We start from the raw sequence: 18,598 nt of genomic DNA, 5'->3' as shown, positions 1-18,598 counted from the left end.
AACTCTTCGAAGTATTTTGCTTTGGAGGCTGTTGATAAGGTTTTGATAAAGATCTTCCGGGCCGTTTCATCGTGAATAATTAATAAAAAATGTGATTTTTATGAATCTTTGAATAGCAAATATCTTAAAATATCATAGGCCTACATTAAATGATTAACTTATATAAATTCATTAAAATTTGATATAATGGGACACACATCAAGAGTTGGCTTATCTAATCAAAAGAGTGATTATGTCACATTATTATAAACTATTATTATTTGCACATATCAAGTGGTTCATACAACTTGCCTAAAGGCAGAATTATACTTATACTAGTTTTGTTTTCATTTAGTTAATCCATTTGCAATTACTTTTGATATCTAAAGTTAATTTTTCATATTTTTATCAATATTATTATTATTACTGTTATCATTTTATTAGTATTGTGGACTTTGTATGTTTGTTACAACTGGTATGAGTTTTAACAAACATACAAAGTCCACAATACCTATATGGACAGTTGACCAACATAGGAAATTGTTTCCAAACTTTGTGGATCCTTTCATGAGGAAACAAGTAAAAAGCACTATCCACAATGGGACGTTAATTTTTTTTATCGTCACTGATATCCGATTCAGAAACTTCTGCTTAGGTGTATCTTTACTATCGTCCACCTATAATTAAATGGGTGGACGTCGTCTGCGACAAGAGGCCATAAAATCTCCTTTCAGTTGTTCATACAAAACGATGATCGCGGTTTCGGTCATAAACTGATTTTATGGTCCACTTTACGATCAGCCGCGAACGAGATTATTAGAGACAAGGCCACTATTTTCTAATATATCCTGATATTTCATTGCCGGCTATTTTATTGGAATAGACGTTTTATGGCTTGCTTTGTAAGTTGAAAAGAAAAGTTCTATCAAGGTGCAGGGTAATGGATTTATGTTGAGGAAATGGCTATGCTTCTGGTTAACTTTGATTAAACTTCAATGGGGATGAGGATTAATTTTTAAATTCATTTTAATCAAATGGTGATAAATTTTAATCTAATTGTTTTTACATTAGAATATCAAGCACTAGAAGATTAGGTTTGATGAGATTTATAGGGTGTTGAAATATCAAGGTTTTTATATATTTTTAACTTTACGAAGAAGATTTTTATATTTCTGTTAAAAAAATCATCTTGTTAATTGTGTGTTTTCTTAACAATTCAAGTTATTCTGAACCGTTTGAGACCAATATTGGAAAAAGTAGGTGTGTGTATGTGAGCGAATTTGACCTTTCATCAATATTTTCTCACAAACGCTGCACCAATTTCAAAATTTCAAAAATTTAGGAACCCTTCGATGAAGAAATTCGATAACATTGATTAAGTTTGCAAGATGATCAGCTGAGCCATTTCTTTGTATTTAGCAGAAAATTGCAAAATTCGTCGAGGTTTTAGCCAAAATTTTTGATCCAATTTTGAAAATTTATTAGCCGTTTGAAAGATATTAGTTAAGGATCATGTTGAGTGATTTATAATAAAAATCATCAGAGCGGTTTCTTTGTAATTAAATGGTAAAAACAAATTTCAAGGATTTTAATGAAAATTAACATGACGATAAAGTTAATGATCTAAACAAGTATCCGAAAATATTATAGTCCTACGAAAAGTCAGTATAAAAAAATTTTAAAGTTGGAATTTCAGGACGAGAAACAGAAATTTGTGTACTATAACTATTAAAATTACAAATATTATAACTTTGGTTAGAAGATATCAACTGGAAATTTTATTCATTAGATTTTAGTGGAAGCAAAAAATTTATATTCGATATAAACTCTAAACTTTCGTCTAAATATCTAAATCTTATTTTTTTGAATAATTCCATTATTTACATGTATCAAAAAGTTCATGTAACTTGCCTGTAGGCTATATGACACTTATAACTAGTTAAATATATATTTTTGTTCAAAAAAAAGCTAACAGATATATTTAGGCGTTAGGAAAATTCTACTTATGATTTCATATAAATCTATTTTGAGTTTTATGGCGCAAAGTTTCAATTATAATAACAAATAATTTTCAGGACCATAAAACACTTCTTAACTTAATTTTTAATCACTTATCTTTATATTCTATCAAATTATTTCCGTTTCATTTAAAATGGAATATTTTATGAAATAATAAAAAACTCGTAAACCCATTTATCGAGTTTGCATCATACATTAGTAATTTGAGATCCTATTTCCTAAATTAAAATTACGAGAGGTAATGAACGAAATGTTTCCAATTAGTGTTTCATTTCATTCAATTACTCAGTATTACTTTAACGTTTGAATTGGACACTTGATCAAAAATTATTCTGTTTGTTAATTTGACATTCATTAATGGCACTGATGATTACCAGAAATAATCAGGTGAAAGATATTGTTAGTTAATTATTGATAATTGATTGAAGATTATATTTAGACATTTGAATATCTGCTTATTCTTGAAGGTATACAGTTGAAATTATATTAATTTTTTTATTTTATTCAAAACCCTGTATTTGTAACTAGTTGTAAGTGACACTATGCCTTAAGGCAAGTTGCATGAACTTTCCGACATATGTAACTAATTGACTTAATCAACATGAGTGATTTATAAGTATACCACCCAGTTGCTGTAGGGCGATTTAATGCGAATTAACTATTCCAGATTATTCAATTTTTTATAATTTTCTCATTACACATTTTCAATTACAAACACACTTCTAATACGTACAAGAAGTATTTTCTAAAACAATGTACGAATAATTCAATTTTTTTTATATTTTTGTAATTAAACCACTTTTTGTAAGACTAGTTTGGTATATTTTTTAAGAATAGGTCACTGAAATCGTGGATTTTTTTAACATTTTTGTCAAAACAAATTTGGTCTCATTTGATTCAGAATGACTTAAAACGTCGAGAAAACTTGAAATTAAAAATTCGGATTTTTTCAGGAAAACATCCACATTTTCTACTCATTCATGGATATATCCATACTTTTTCACTCAAATCAAAACGTGTCAAAACTTCCACGTTTTTCACTTACTTCAATCTTGTTAAAGAGTCCATGGTGGTTCACTCAAGTCAAATCAAATGAGTTAAAAAATATTGATTTTTCCTTATCCTAATACATTAAGTTTGGTTCTGGAAAAATCTTTTCATTTTCTAGTTCAATATTAAGTTTAACGTTTCTTTCACTGAGAGCCAGATATGAAGATTATTTTGGATTTGAATTTTTGTTGTGCATCTTTCAGTGTTTTTAATTATCGTTTTTATACTTTTATGCTTGTGTTTTTGTCCAAAAAGTATTTGAATATTAATCCTGCTCATATTAATAATTAAATTCCAATTACAACAACGAAAGTCCCTTCGCGATTCTAATTAAGCCTGAGCATTGCAAATTTCTGCGTTGAGTATGTAAATCCCCGCGGTAATTCAGAGCGTGCGGCAGATGTTTCGGACAGTTGTCCTGTCGCCGTCACCTGACTTTGTGCACTGGGAAAATAAATGCATAAATCAGAATCGTCTAACAAATATTTGCTGAAACTCCGGTTTAAATATTTATTCGCAAAGTTTCCGTGGAGCGCGTTTTCATAACACGCCTCGCAACATTTTCTTCGGCTTGATTAGAACGACGGCGAACGGCAAACTCGGCGCGCAAACACGACGCCGCCCGGGTGATTGCATTGTGGAAAATAACGCCTTGTGAATTTTTCATATGATAATTCTGATTGCGAATGCCCGGGATTCGGCAACAAGCCATATTTTTTGTCTTGTTCAATTATTTTCCTTAATATTTGAGTGACTCTATGCGAAATGGATGAAGTAGAATCCAATTTCTCATAAAGAATTCTTTTCTTTGTTACACTCATATATGAAAATCCCATTTCTTATGGTTACTATTTCAATCGAATTCGTGATGTTATGAAGAACTTTCCGTTCTAAATACTAACAAAAACCATATGGTTGCTGTGCAGTCCTGCGTTTTTCTCAGGTTGTCAGGTAGAAAACATAACCTAGGAACCGCACAAATATCAAAAAACAAAAATGATCTTAGATAATAGGATCTTTCTGACCCAGCTTCGAAACATACGAGTGACGTTGCAGTTTATTTGTAAATTGCACAGCAAATACATGACATTTTGACAGTATTCAGTATAATTCAGTAGCTTTTATTATATTCAATCATAGCTATTTTAAGTAGGAGAACTAGGGACTTGCTGCAACAGTCTTTTTTAATTAAAAACGACTAAAATAGATACCTCTTATATTTCATTCTTTACTTATGTTTAGGAAAGTTGACTTGTTTCTATATGTTTGCAAAATACTGCAGATCATTTAATTGATACTAAATATTCATTTAAGATAAAAAGGGCCAGAAAACGACACAGATTATGAAATTTTGATTATTATGCAGAAGGATTACTAAATTGGAAAGTTTGTCGTTTCTCAATTTTTTTTTTCAATTTTTTTACCTTTAATTTTGACTTTTTTTTAGCAGTAAAAACTATATTGGAAAACAAATGCTGCATCCAATACAGACAACTTTCTTTTATTTTGACGACCTGTGTATTTCTTATTATAATACAAATAAAGGATATAGTGTCTCCTATAATACAATTTACCCGACTTCTTCACTTAAATCTATATATAATTTTTGTATGTTACAACTAGCCCCAAGGATTTGTTTCAATTTACCCCAGGTGTGATTTTTTCACATTGATCAAGATGACTATTTAAACCACTTGGAAATTACAAAAATTGTAGCACATTGATAAATTTGAAATGAAATAAGATTTATAAAATTTAAACTTAGTCAATAATAATAACGCAAACTGAAACTGTATGAGGGTACAATGGGTGTCAAAAATGACAGGTTTGCACACTTCTGTTTACTGCATTGGGGGACAGTACCTATGATAACATTATACAGGATAAAAAATATTTTTTTTAAATTCTCATTTAGAGTAATTAATACTTACCTGTTATAAGGGGGCGTCCATTAATCACGTGAGGTTTCTAGGGGAAATCACGAAATATCACATGGGGAAGGGAGGGGTAGAGTAAAATATCAAGTGTATTTATTTTTTAAATAATTTTTTTAAAAAAGTTTAAACATTTTCAAAAATAATTTAAAAATTATACACATATACATTTCACGTAACTAGTAATTCACATGATGTTTGGTGAGAGAGGGGGGTGATTTTAAATATCACCATATATCAACAAGGGGCAGAAGGGTCCAAAAATTCATAAGAACTCGCTCACGTGATTAATGGACGCCCTCAAATAAGCCCTAAGGCTTCTCATACACTACTTTAGTATAATAATTTTATAAAAAATCTGAAAACACAAAAATTCAATATTTTATAATACTTCTTGAATGATAAAACGCCGTAAACGAATTCATTGCTTGAAATATTTTCTATAGAAACTTGTCATTTATGGTTTGAGTAATTGTTTTACAAACTTGTATATTCCTATTATGGATACCTGAAGGCCCGAATATAATACTTCTATAATAATAATAGAACTTTGCAATAACATGTATGCAGATTAATAACGTTTTTGATCCAAATCGATGTTAATATATTCAGTAACACATGTTTATTAAATAATTGCATGCAAATTAACGTAACAACACTTGAAATTCATGAAATTATTATGCTTAATAATTAAAATTCCATGCTAAATTACATACTGAAAAGAATCTAAAAATTACAGATAAAGTATGAAATACAAATTTAAATATAATGAACCATGACAAACAGTTAAATAAATATTAGCTGGTTTGCAAAAAAGAATTTCACAGTTATATTTGCATCCAGAATTAATTATATTTTTTATATGAACAAACTACAACAAATATATAAATTACTTTCAATTACCAAAGTTGAATCTTATAGTTTCTACAATTTGAATTACCTACTAACAATCTAATTAATCTCAATGATCTTATTAGAATACTTTCAATCAGAACCAATTTACCTTGTCTAATTTTCCAATTCTAACCCGGAATGCCTTTGTATTGAAGCATGTAATGTTTCGAGTGTTGTTATGTATGTTGCATAGATTATTTAATTGGCAATCTACTGAATAATTGATTACAATGGCTAATGGAGAATGTCATTCTATGATAATGCTGCAAGTAGAATAGAGATATCATAGCTTTAGACACATGATGATCAATAAATGAATTATATGTGCAACTAAATGGAAAAATAAATTAAATTGATAATCGAACTCTGTTTTTCGACAAATTGTTTTTAGCGCGTAAGTTGATTTAAAAGTTTCCATAATGAGCAAAGTTTAGAGTGGTAAGAAGTCTTTATAACTTTGCTAAGAAGATTTATTTTTAAAGGATAATTATTTTGATTAATTTGCAAAGTGGACGACAAAATGGATTACAAAAGAGATCATTTTGCTGTATTTGGATGGTTTAATTTCATAAAACATTATTTATATACCAAATTATAAGCGCTCTAAAGATTACACCTACAGTATCATTCTGTTGGATGTTTTGATCGTTTTCAGCAAAATTCTGTAAGATTTACCGGGGGGGGGCTGTTTTTTTAATTATTTCCAAATACGCCTGAATAAAAGCACAAATGATTACTCTTACGATTAGAAGACTTATTTGTTTATATAAAAAACAACGTCAATACTCCATTGTTAGATTTTGACCTTGCTATGTAATCATGAATCCGCTGTTGAGAGAGGAGTAATTACAATATAATGCTAACTGTATAAAAGATTTTTTTATGTCAATAATATATTAATTGACGTATTTGAATACTAAAAAATTAATAAAAATATCAGCTATAATAGGAACATAAAATTATTCACTAATTTATGAATAATAGTACTCGAAAAGTAATGAAAGAAGCATGCAAATGAACATGAATATACGAGTATAATAAATGTTTTAAAGAAGTATTGGATTTACCACACATTTTTTTCATAAATTCATTCTCTATCAGTTAAGAATTAATTTCTGATATTTCAATATTAAATAAGTATAATTTTAGAAGCACCTTTAATACCAAGGATCATAAAAATAATATTCTAGAGAAGTTGTGGGTTCATCACATATGTTTTCAATAATTCCTCCTCTCACAATTAAGTATTTAAGGTAGCGGTTTCCAACCTGTGGGGCGCGCCCCCTCAGTGGAGCGCCTGGCTGTTACAGGGGGGAGGGGCGTACGACACTTTCCAAAATTTTCTAAAATGAACCAAAAATTTTGAATTAATATAAAAGATAAACAAAAAAATAATTATATTTTATGCATACTTTTATATAATATTGCATGTTAATTTATAGTCTGATAATATCAATTGAGTATTTATGAAATAAAATTGTTGAAAAAATTAAGGGAGGGCCCAACATTTTTTTTGCCCAACAGAGCAAGAGGCGCCGTGCAAAAAAGGTTGGAAACCACTAATTTGAGGACTAATTCTTGTTATGGCAACACTACGTTAAGTTTCTTTCTTCATATAAAATGGTAGTAGAAACTGTCAAAATGCTGGACTTGCTGTTTTAGATATAAAGCTTAACCAAGAAAATGCGCCTATTTTAAAAAAGAATATTATCATAAATGCATCTTTTTGCATTTATAACATATGTTTGAACTTAGGTTTAATGTGTAAAACACCTGATTGAACAGCTAATATATAGCATTTTGACTATTTTTACTACCATCTTATATGAAGAAAGGTGGGTAACATCGCGTTACTATAACTACGCTATGTCACGGTCTATTTTACAAGAAAATTGGCTCCTAATCTCACGTGAGAGATTTATCTATGTGAAATACTCTGGCCACGTTTTTATGAACTTTTTATAATTTCGGAAAATATGTTGAAAATCAGCCTGGGTTGAAAATGCATCTGAAAAATCGAAAACAATTGTGACCAAAAATCTTAAAAATAAATCTCAGATACAGGAAACTTTTAAATCAGCAACTTATATCCGCAAGATCAACAAATTAAAACAAAGATTATCTGGTTTTCCAAAATTTATTTCAAAATAATATTAAACTCATCCTCCTTACCCTCATCAAATACCAATTACGACTGAGTAAGTGTTGTTACAAATGGCGAACATGTGCAGGGCTCTCAAAGTCTTGGCATAATGATCATCGAAGGACGACACCAGGAAGTTGGACATGGTATATTCGTTTCGGACATTCAGGACGGTTCTCCTGCACAGAGTGCTGGCCTGCAGGTCGGAGACATGATATTAGCCGTCAACAAAGACACACTTCTGGGATGCGAATATGCAACGGTAAAACTGGATTCAGAAATATGATTGTTTTTTATGAATGGTTAATGAATGGATCATATTTGGTAAAATCTCTTCAACTCTAATAATCAGAACTAACAGAATCTAATATTCAGAACTATGACACGAATCTTTCTGGAAAAACCATGTGGTTGTCTATGGTTTTTTATATCTATTTCTTTGTAAATTATGTTTGAATCTACATACTACAGATATAATTTTTTATTTGTTTATTTATATATTATACTTTTTAATATTGATATATCTATAGTCATTATTCTTCATCTGATCTTCCATCTATATAAGAAACAAATCTCCTTCATAAATTAGGTTAGAGGATCACATTTTAAAATTCTACTGATATTTTCCTTATAACGTATGAAAAGTATATATATATATATATATATATATATATATATATAGAGTGTCCCAGAAGTTAACGTCAAGCTTTGACTTGGGTAGAGAGGATTGACCTTAACCGCCCCGAAAAAAATTAGAAAAAAAAATATCTTAGGTTGTTTGAAAATTGTGAGCTTTAAGCACAACCTAGAGCTTTGGTGATGTTATGATTATTTTTTAGTTATTGTGGTTAATTTTTATTAATTTTCTTGACAATTAAGATCAATACTTTCACCCAGTTTTGGCTCGACTTTAAGTTCTGAGACACTCTGTATATATTTGCATGATCTTTAAAAGAATCTTTTATCTCTGAATGCAAATTAACTATTATGTAATGAAAAACGTTATTAGAAAAGAAACGTCTTAGTTTATTACTATTTTTAACTTTAATTAACTTCCAGTCTTTTCTCTACTAATATCTATGAATATATTTAATCTTTAAACTATTAAAGAATATTTAATTAATCATTTATTTCTGAATTAAGCACGTGCATCATGATGAAATCTTACATTTCTAAATCTATTTTTTAATATTATTTTGTATATATTTTGCAATCTGAAACTCAATTTACAAGATCAGAATCAATTTAAATAATTAAATTTTAAATACTTTATTTTTACTTCTTAGGAAATATAAATTTAACAAATATAGTAACCTAGAAGATTATTTAAAATTATGTAATTCAATTATTTTAAACGCTAGCGATTTAATGTGATATCGGTTCAGAAATTTAGATTTTCTAATTTCTATGTGAATATATAGAATTTTCACCTTCATATTTTACTTAGCTGCGGTTAAAACACATAAAATCTGTGTGACCGACATTATATTATAAATTTATTTCTAAACACTTAATTAATTAATTAGTGTTTATACATATTGTCATATATTCTATTCATTATGTTACATGACTCAGTTTCTCAGAATTTCAAATTCCATCCTCATAAACCTTATAATTAAATGGGAAAACTTTTAATGATGATTCTCTAACGGACTGCGCTAATATAGATATTACAATTTATAATAAATTTTACATTTTTATATAAAATCTCTACAAAAATAGTTTGAATAAAATAATATCAAACGCAAGAATATAATAAATAATAAGCTCATGGGTTTTATATGCTGACAGATATTCTAATTAGAGCAAGGATATTACATACATGAAAAAGTTAGCTGGGTTGGTTTTTATAAAAGAAAAAACAGCGGCTCGTATACAAATATTGCGTTGATTGAAAAATATAATATTATATGAGGTACTGTAAAATAGTTTACGCTGTTTATAACTATTTTTGTTTAATTCCTATAATATTCACGCCTAAAATACTCACTTATTACACAATACATTTTTTCTTTACTTTAGAATTAGCTTCGTTTATTATGTATTTCATGCATGTGCGTTATTTGTCTGATGTATGATTATTCGCTGATTATTTGATTATATATATATATATATATATATATATATTAATACATATTACATTTTTTATCTAATCGCAATTGTTCATCAAATTTATGTAACGTTTGTGTGTTAGAAAAAACCTTCATTCTAACTAGATTTTTAGACAATTTTGAACATTTTCCTGCTATTTACAAAATTTTTACACAACTTATATTTACTGCCTAGACTAGACTTATGAATAATTTGAAACATTTTCGGACATATACAATTTGGGTGATTCTGTTTTTTTTTGACAATTTGAAAAATCTACATACAATGTACAATATTTTCAGAAAATTTCCTATATTTTCATATGTTTATATTTTAGACAATTCATAGCAGTTACAACATTTTCATCCAATTTGCGGTATTTTCTGATATTTATATTTTTCTCTATATGGGACTATCTCCAGTTTTAGACAATCTACAACATGATTACACAAACTACAATATCTATAGAGTTTATAACATTTATTTTAAATTTACATTTTCAGACAATTTTCATGGTTTTTACAAAAATTTCACGCGACTTATATTTACTGCCCAGTTAAGTTAAGTCCATTTTAAACAATTTATAGTTTTTAAAAGCATAATTTTCATACAAGTTATTTACTGTCAGTTTACAATATTTTCAGACAATTTGATACATTTTCAGATATTTACACTTTTAGATAATTTAAAATATTTTCATACAATTTACAATACTTGCGACGATTACATTTTTAGACTTTCCACACCGCAAATCAGCATTCTCAGATATTTGCATTTTGAGACTATTTAGATTTTCTTAAATTTTTAACATTATCATACAATTTATAATATTTTCATACAATTTATATTTACAATCTGCTATATTTTTACATTTACATTTTCTGACTATCTACACTTTTACACAATATTCACACAATTTAAATACATTTTGATACAATTTATAATATTCACCGATTATTTACAATATTTTGAAGCAATCTGTTATATTTTTACGTATTTATGTTTTCAGACTATCTACACTTTTAGACAACTTACAAAATTTTCAAATAATGTACATACATTATCATACAATTTACAATATTGGCAGACGATTTACAACATATTCAGACAACTTACGGTTTTTTTATTTTTAAGCAGAAAATAGATAATTCCAGTTCCTTTATAAAAAAATTTCTTTCCAATTATTGCGACATTTTTTTTCATTCTTTCCAAACCCAAATTATATCATTTTCATTTTGTCTAATTCTACTCTGAACAATTTAGGCTGCGTCTACTCTGAAGAAAACTGAAGGAGCAGTGGTTTTGACTGTTTGCAACCCAAACGATCCTGATAAAAACGCGAATGCGGCGAAGCCACCGTCTGGTGCGACGCTCAAAGCCCCGGTTGCAGCTGATGCAGTTAAAAAAGAGTCGCCCAGGGCGGGCGGACCGGCCAGCAGACCTGGACCATCGCCGGCTAGAATACGTAAGGGTAACTAGGACATTGAAATAGATTATGGATTAGAATAATATAATAAACTGATTATTGTAATAAATAGTTTAAATATTAACTAGCCTATCGAACATATGATAAATTTATAAGATATATGATTCGTTAATATATAATCTGTAAATAAGCTTTGAACTTGCGAAAATGGAAAGTAACGTGTGGTCCATCTAGTGGTCCTAGTGATCTAGTGATCTCACGGTTTAGATATTTATGTAGAGAAAACATTTAAAGTATCATACATCGTTAGAGAGGTCTCAAAATTCTTAGTTTTTTCTTCATATATCGCAACTCCGCACAGAATTCCGCACAGTGTGGCCTATAGGCAAGTTGCTATCGTAAAATTTCAGAAAAACTGGAAAATCTAGAGAAAATTATATGAACATACTCAACCATTTATATACCATTTTATTCGTAATTTTATTCTGCATCTTTCGTACGAACAAAGTTTTTTTGTATCTTTTACAGTTTAGATAGTATAGAGCAATCTGTGCGAATGTTAACGTGTCAAAATGCAAAGTGCGGTTAGGTTAGAGCAACACTCCTCACGATTTGATATTTCTGTAAAGAAAACATATAAAGTATTATACATCGTTAGAAAGGTCTTAAGATTCTTAGTTTTTTTCCTATATATCGCAACTTCTAATTCCGCACGGTGTGGCCTACAGGTAAGTTGCTATCGATAAATTCCAATTTTTAAATGGGCCACCCTATATGTTTTGGAAAATATTATTGCGCATCGTTTTTTCAAGCAAGTATCAGGTCTAACCGTTTGCGACGTAACGTGATAAATGTGACAATATTTAGATATTCAGTTTCTCATTAACAGTTGAAATGTTTCATAAATGGTCAAGAATTAGCATTAAGAATTGAATTGTCTTTCATATATCATATATTTGTATTTTAAACTATGTGAACGGCGAGTAAGACTTCCGAAATGAAAGGAAAATTGAAAAAATTTAGAAAACTTGTTTGTAGGCACTTCTCGATTAACGTTTTTCTTCATTGATATGTGGATAATCTTTACTAATTCTAATTAGAACAATTTCTCAAACATCTTTAGAATTAAAAATATGAAAAGTGAGAAATATTTTTGCCTAATTTTGTTCTAGTTTAAGTATCAAAATTCTCGAAATAATTTTTAATATTTGTTTGAATATAATCTTTAAGCTTATAAGGCTACTTTTATAAGGCATTGTAATGTAATGGATTGGATATAAATGGATATAAATTGATAATATAAAGTACTCATACCGAATATATAAATTTTGGTTAGTTTTATTAAGCAACTTGACCAAATTAATCACTATTATAAAATAAAATATTTAAAGATTAACAAACCCATAAAACATATAAAAACTATTCTGTAAACAAGCTCTGAACGTGCAAAAATTGAAAATATGTTTTGGTTGCATTAGTGGGAAATATTTACTAATTAGTAAAATATTCATAGCATTAAAAGAATGTTAAACAAAAATAAATTATATGAATAACTAGAACAGTTACAAAATTATTTAAAAATAAATATAATTGCTAATATGAAGAGTGGGAATTTTCTACTGGAAAATTCCTTTGACTAACTTTGTGAATTTTCACGATCAAAATTATCGAAATAATATTTAACACATATTTTTATATTTTTATATTTATTACATTAATTTCACTAGATTGATTAATATACATATTGTTGACGATATATTTATGTGTTACCACTCCATGGTATAACACCCTCACAATAATCTACAATATGTAACATATTTAATTAGCTAGTATATTTAAATAAATATGATATTTAATATGCTAATTATTTGAGACTTCTAGTAATCGTCACAATTTTCATATGCATTATTTTAATATCTATTTGTTCTCAATGAGACAAATCTTATTAGAAATGAATATTGATATGTCTCTTACTTCTTCTTTATTTTTGATTTGTCTCTTAAACTCTCGCCTTGAAGATTTGCGAATCCACGTTCAATTTGTTTCAAACTCATTATGTTTGAAATAAATATTGCAAATATTGGTTTTCATTTTCCTTGATTCTGATTTTTCCTCTTTCAATTTTCCGCAGATCCTATAGTAGACCCTGCCACTTGTCCCATCGAGCCTTGCAAGGAGACCTACATCGAAATACACACAGAAGGAAAAGCTCTGGGGATTGTAGTGGCCGGCGGGAAAGATACACAAGTTACCGTAAGTACTTCTAAGCACTTTCTAATCTTATTTATCTTTAATTCATTTTATGTTATTTATTTTTCTTGGAATTTACACAGTATAAACATGAGAAATAACCCGAATATCAAAAAATATATATAAGAAATCAAACGTAGCTTATTTAAACAACACTAATTGAAGTATATTGTGAAACATATTAAAAGCGAACTTTATCTCATTTAAAATGAGTGAAATTATCATGCAGCAGCTCAATAAACATTATGAAACTAGTGCCAAAGATACCTTATTTGATATATTTTTTAATTGAGGGCGTATGTTTTACTAACAAAAAGCCCTATTTACCTAGGCTTACTAACCCGAACTTGCTACATTTCTCAAATAAATATCAATAAAATAAAATGAGCTAAAATTGCATGCAGGAGATTAGCATCATTAAAATTATATAAAAAAATCTTGTCGCTAAAAGCAAGCATTCGCAGATTTTTTGCAAAAAAATAGAACATAGTTCTGAAAAAGGAATAGAAAAATGCGCAGAGGATAAGTATCTAAGAAAAACTTTAACAAGTGTAATAGGATAGAAATAAAGTGCTAAATAATATTTTTTTTTGTCCAAATCTAAATATAATTCTTTTTCAGGGTGGTGTGGTCGTTCACGAAATTTACCCAGACGGTCCAGCAGGCAAAGATGGAAGACTGAAACCAGGCGATCAACTTTTAGAAGTCAACAGCGTCAAAATGGTGCCCGATTTATTACACGAAAGGGTCTCGTTGGCCGTAAAGCAGTTATTACCAAAAGTAAATGCTTGGTAAACAAAATTATCTTACTAGTTTTGCTAAAGTTTTATTATTTTTCAGATGAGAATGGTTGTCTTCAGATCACAACCACTGGAAACTACCACTATTGATGTTCAATTAGTAAAGAAACCTGGAAAAGGTTTGGGCATTTGTTTAAAATCCAGGAAAGGGAGTCCTGGTGTATATGTTTCAGATATCGTAAGTAACTGAGTAGAAAACTATCCAGAATCTTGATTTCCTGAAATTCGACCTGATCAGTCGAATGTAGATTTTGCATTAATCATAATTTCGTAAAAAAAATCTAGGCTTGTATTTAAAAATTAATTAACTGTTATTGAATCAGTATAGTCTGATTGTTTTAAATTTATCATCTTGTAAATTAATTAGTCATAATTACTTATTATGAACGGAAGTATCCATTGAGAGATTGCAGGATAGATCACTGATTTATATCAAAAATTGATTTTCAAGTCTGGTCGAATACCCAGATATATAATAGATTTTATGATATAGTTTTACTAATATCTTTTTAACTTCCCGTAGGGCAGGTTGTAGTTATAGCAAAAAATTTGAAAATGAAAATTTTTATATATCTTTACGTTTCAAAACCTTCTGAACATTTTGGCATACCTTAGAAAAAATAGATGTATGTGTGTGTATGTGTGTGTGTGTGCGTGTATGTATGTGTGTTCGGATACAAATTTTCGTCGACGATTTCGGGAACACGGATGAAGCGATTTGAATAATTAAAAAAACATTCGATTTGTATTGATAAGGAAAAAATTTTGCACATTTTAAAAAAAGTTATACGAATTTAAAGTTTGACGATTTTTTTCGTCATGATTTTGTACTGAAAGTTAAAAACCGTAAATACAATTATGTAGAAAATTTTATAAGCTTTTCATCTATGTAAGATAAATTTATGTGCTTAAATAAGTTTTTCCACAATTAAAATAAATGTCAAAAAATGTGCTCGCAAAACAATTCTTATCGATTAAGCTGATTATTTACTCCTTTCATGCAACTTGCCTTGAAGCAAAGTGCCACTTACATTCAATTAATTTCATATTTAACATTATATATGTTTACATACTGATCCAGAATGTCCTTGACCACTTTTCTATTTATTTTTTCATTATAATTCAAGGTTTGTTGAGTTCTAATACTATTTGTAATTCCTTGAGAGACTCAGACTTCTTTGATAAACTTCTTTCGTTTATTTCATCCTTGTTACTGAAGAAATAAATTTTATATATTAATTGGAGTATATTAACAAATTTTTAGAATGTTGTTCTGCGACCAATCACAGTACTCGAAAATGACGTATATTTTTATCGCTAATTGTGATTGGCTAATTAATGCTGTTCGTTTTTTTTCGTTTTTCTTCGTCCCTTTTGCATCGTCTATAAATAGGGGATGCGCGAAGGAATTCTTGGCAGTCGCCGGCCGTGGCCGGCGCCGGTGTCACCTCGGGTGGCACTGAAAGCCCTCGGGGCACCAGACCGGTCGCTCCCTTTGGAGGTGGACTGGACAGGAGCTCCGGGGCCTCCGCCGGAGACTCCCGGCTGCGGAGTCTCCCAGGCCACGGAGTCTCCTGGGCCACGGAGACTTCCGGCTGCGGAGACTACCGCGTGCGGAGACTCCCGGGCCACGGAGACTCCCGGCTGCGGAGACTCCCAGCTGCGGAGACTCCCGGGCCACAGAGACTCCCGGCTGCGGAGACTCCTGGCTGCGGAGACTCCTGGCTGCGGAGACTCCCGGGCCACGGAGTCTCCCGGCTGCGGAGACTCCCGGGCCACGGGGGCTCCGATCCCGGAGACCCCGGGCCACGGAGACTCCCGGCTGCGGAGATTTCCGGCTGCGGAGACTCCCGGACCACGGAGACTCCCGCGGAGATTCCGGGACACGCAGAGATTCCCGGCCGCGGAGATTTCTGGCCAAGCAAAGACTCCATGCCACGGAGACTCTGGGCGTCGGGAAAATCGAATTAGAATATCGTAAGAATGCAATTTGAATGTGCTTCCTCGCAGCACGAAGTCTCCGCGGCCGGCAGTCTCCGTGGTCCGGGAGTCTCCGCAGCCGGGAGTCTCCGCAGCCGGGAGTCTCCGCAGCCGGGAGACTCCGTGGCCCGGGAATCTCCGGGATCGGAGCCCCCGTGGCCCGGGAGTCTCCGCAGCGGGAGACTCCGTGGCCCGGGAGTCTCCGGGATCGGAGCCCCCGTGGCCCGGGAGTCTCCGCAGCCGGGAGACTCCGTGGCCCGGGAGTCTCCGCACGCGGGAGTCTCCGCAGCCGGAAGTCTCCGTGGCCCAGGAGACTCCGTGGCCCAGGAGACTCCGCAGCGCGGGAGACTCCGCAGCCCAGGAGACTCCGCAGCCGGGAGTCTCCGGCGGAGGCCCTGGAGCTCCTGTCCAGTCCACCTCCAAAGGGAGCGACCGGTCTGGTGCCCCGAGGGCTTTCAGTGCCACCCGAGGTGACACCGGCGCCGGCCACGGCCGGCGACTGCCAAGAATTCCTTTGCGCACCCCCTATTTATAGACGATGCAAAAGGGACGAAGAAAAACGAAAAAAAACGAACAGCATTAATTAGCCAATCACAATTAGCGCTAAAACACACGTCATTTTCGAGAGTATGTGATTGGTCGCAGAACAACATTCATAAAATTATTTATTTAATTGTAAAAGAACACCTCATTGCTTATCTCAAGTATAAAGAATAAATGACCTTTTGATGGTAAATTTTTATGAGGAGTTTTTGAAGTATATAAGTTGCTATAGTTCGTTATAGCGTGTTAAATAGTATTGTAGATCGTTTAATTGTAAACACATTTCCCGAAATAAACATTCGTTCAAATTAGAGATCAATATGTTGCCTAAATAAAAATGCGTAGAAACAATAACGATAATTTTGAAAATAAAATATGAATGTATTTTATTAGGTAAGTTATACATTAATGTATACCATCACAAAGAAAATTTTATAAACTGTACAAAACCCTAATTCAATTATTAACAATTTATACAAAAATTTTGTGTAAAAAATATTTTTTCAATAAAGTGCACTTCTTTCACAACGTTGATAAATAGCTACTTGTGTTAAACAGAAACATATATATATATATATATATATATATATATAATATATATATATATATATATATATATATATATATATATATATATATATATATATATGCATATATAAAATTCTTATGTTAATTACTTACATTGATATTTTCCAATTAAATTTCAACTTTTTGTACAATATTTTCATATTTTCAGTAACTTTAAACAGTTCATTTTTGGAAATATTAAAAACTGTCAAATTATCCTTGTTCCTAATTGTTCATAAATTCTGCAAAAACAATATTAACCAAAGCACACATAACTATATATATATTATATATATATATATAATATATATATATTAAATGTTTAATATGAACAAAGCAGCACTCAGATTTTTAAACACAACTTTATTTTATAATTACAAACGTTTCGAGACCATGGTGTGCCTCATCTTCAGTGTAATTTCAACAAACAATTACTTATTACTATACATTCTTTATATTTCTTTATTAAAACTATTTTAACTTTTGAATATAACCACCAACTATTCCTTGCATTGACAAGTGACAATTGTTGCATTCAATGTTTGACACGGCACTAACCGAACTGTGACAGTTACAGAATTATTCGAAACAAATCTGAAGTGTCTGCACGGAGACAGGATGGGTAACATTAAAATGTAAAAAAGGAAAGCGCTCGCATACAAAAATCGATGATTTTGAAAAAAAGATTAATTTATTGAAAAGAATAAGATAAATGAAAAAATTATAAATCATTAATGATGTTTATATAAGTGTCGTGCAAAATATTTGTGTCGGTTCTCAAATTTATACCATGTTATGTTTTTTGAAAATACACTGAAGATGAGGGCACACCATGGTCTCGAAACGTTTGTAATTATAAAATAAAGTTGTGTTACAAAAATCTGAGCGCTGCCTTGTTCTATTGAACATTTAATATTCGTTC

The 18,598-nt window shown here is 30.8% G+C and overlaps 1 protein-coding gene across 1 annotated transcript in view; it reads left to right on the top strand.

Moving 5' to 3' along the window:
- LOC113368346 (inactivation-no-after-potential D protein-like) overlaps positions 1–18,598 on the top strand; it is a 144,016-nt gene that overhangs the window by 99,982 nt on the left and 25,436 nt on the right. The window contains exons 8-12 of the mRNA XM_026609896.1: positions 8,108–8,281; positions 11,374–11,581; positions 13,668–13,789; positions 14,408–14,566; positions 14,627–14,764. Of these exons, the coding sequence (XP_026465681.1) occupies positions 8,108–8,281; positions 11,374–11,581; positions 13,668–13,789; positions 14,408–14,566; positions 14,627–14,764 (801 nt within the window). The remainder of the gene's footprint in view (positions 1–8,107; positions 8,282–11,373; positions 11,582–13,667; positions 13,790–14,407; positions 14,567–14,626; positions 14,765–18,598) is intronic.

The sequence above is a fragment of the Ctenocephalides felis genome, unplaced genomic scaffold, assembly GCF_003426905.1.
Source record: "Ctenocephalides felis isolate EL2017-DRISC unplaced genomic scaffold, ASM342690v1 CF-g0.4_SCAFFOLD_01170, whole genome shotgun sequence".
Lineage (NCBI taxonomy): Eukaryota > Metazoa > Arthropoda > Insecta > Siphonaptera > Pulicidae > Ctenocephalides > Ctenocephalides felis.
The sequence above is the reverse complement of the archived record's forward strand: the minus strand, read 5'-3'. Positions and strand labels throughout refer to the sequence as shown.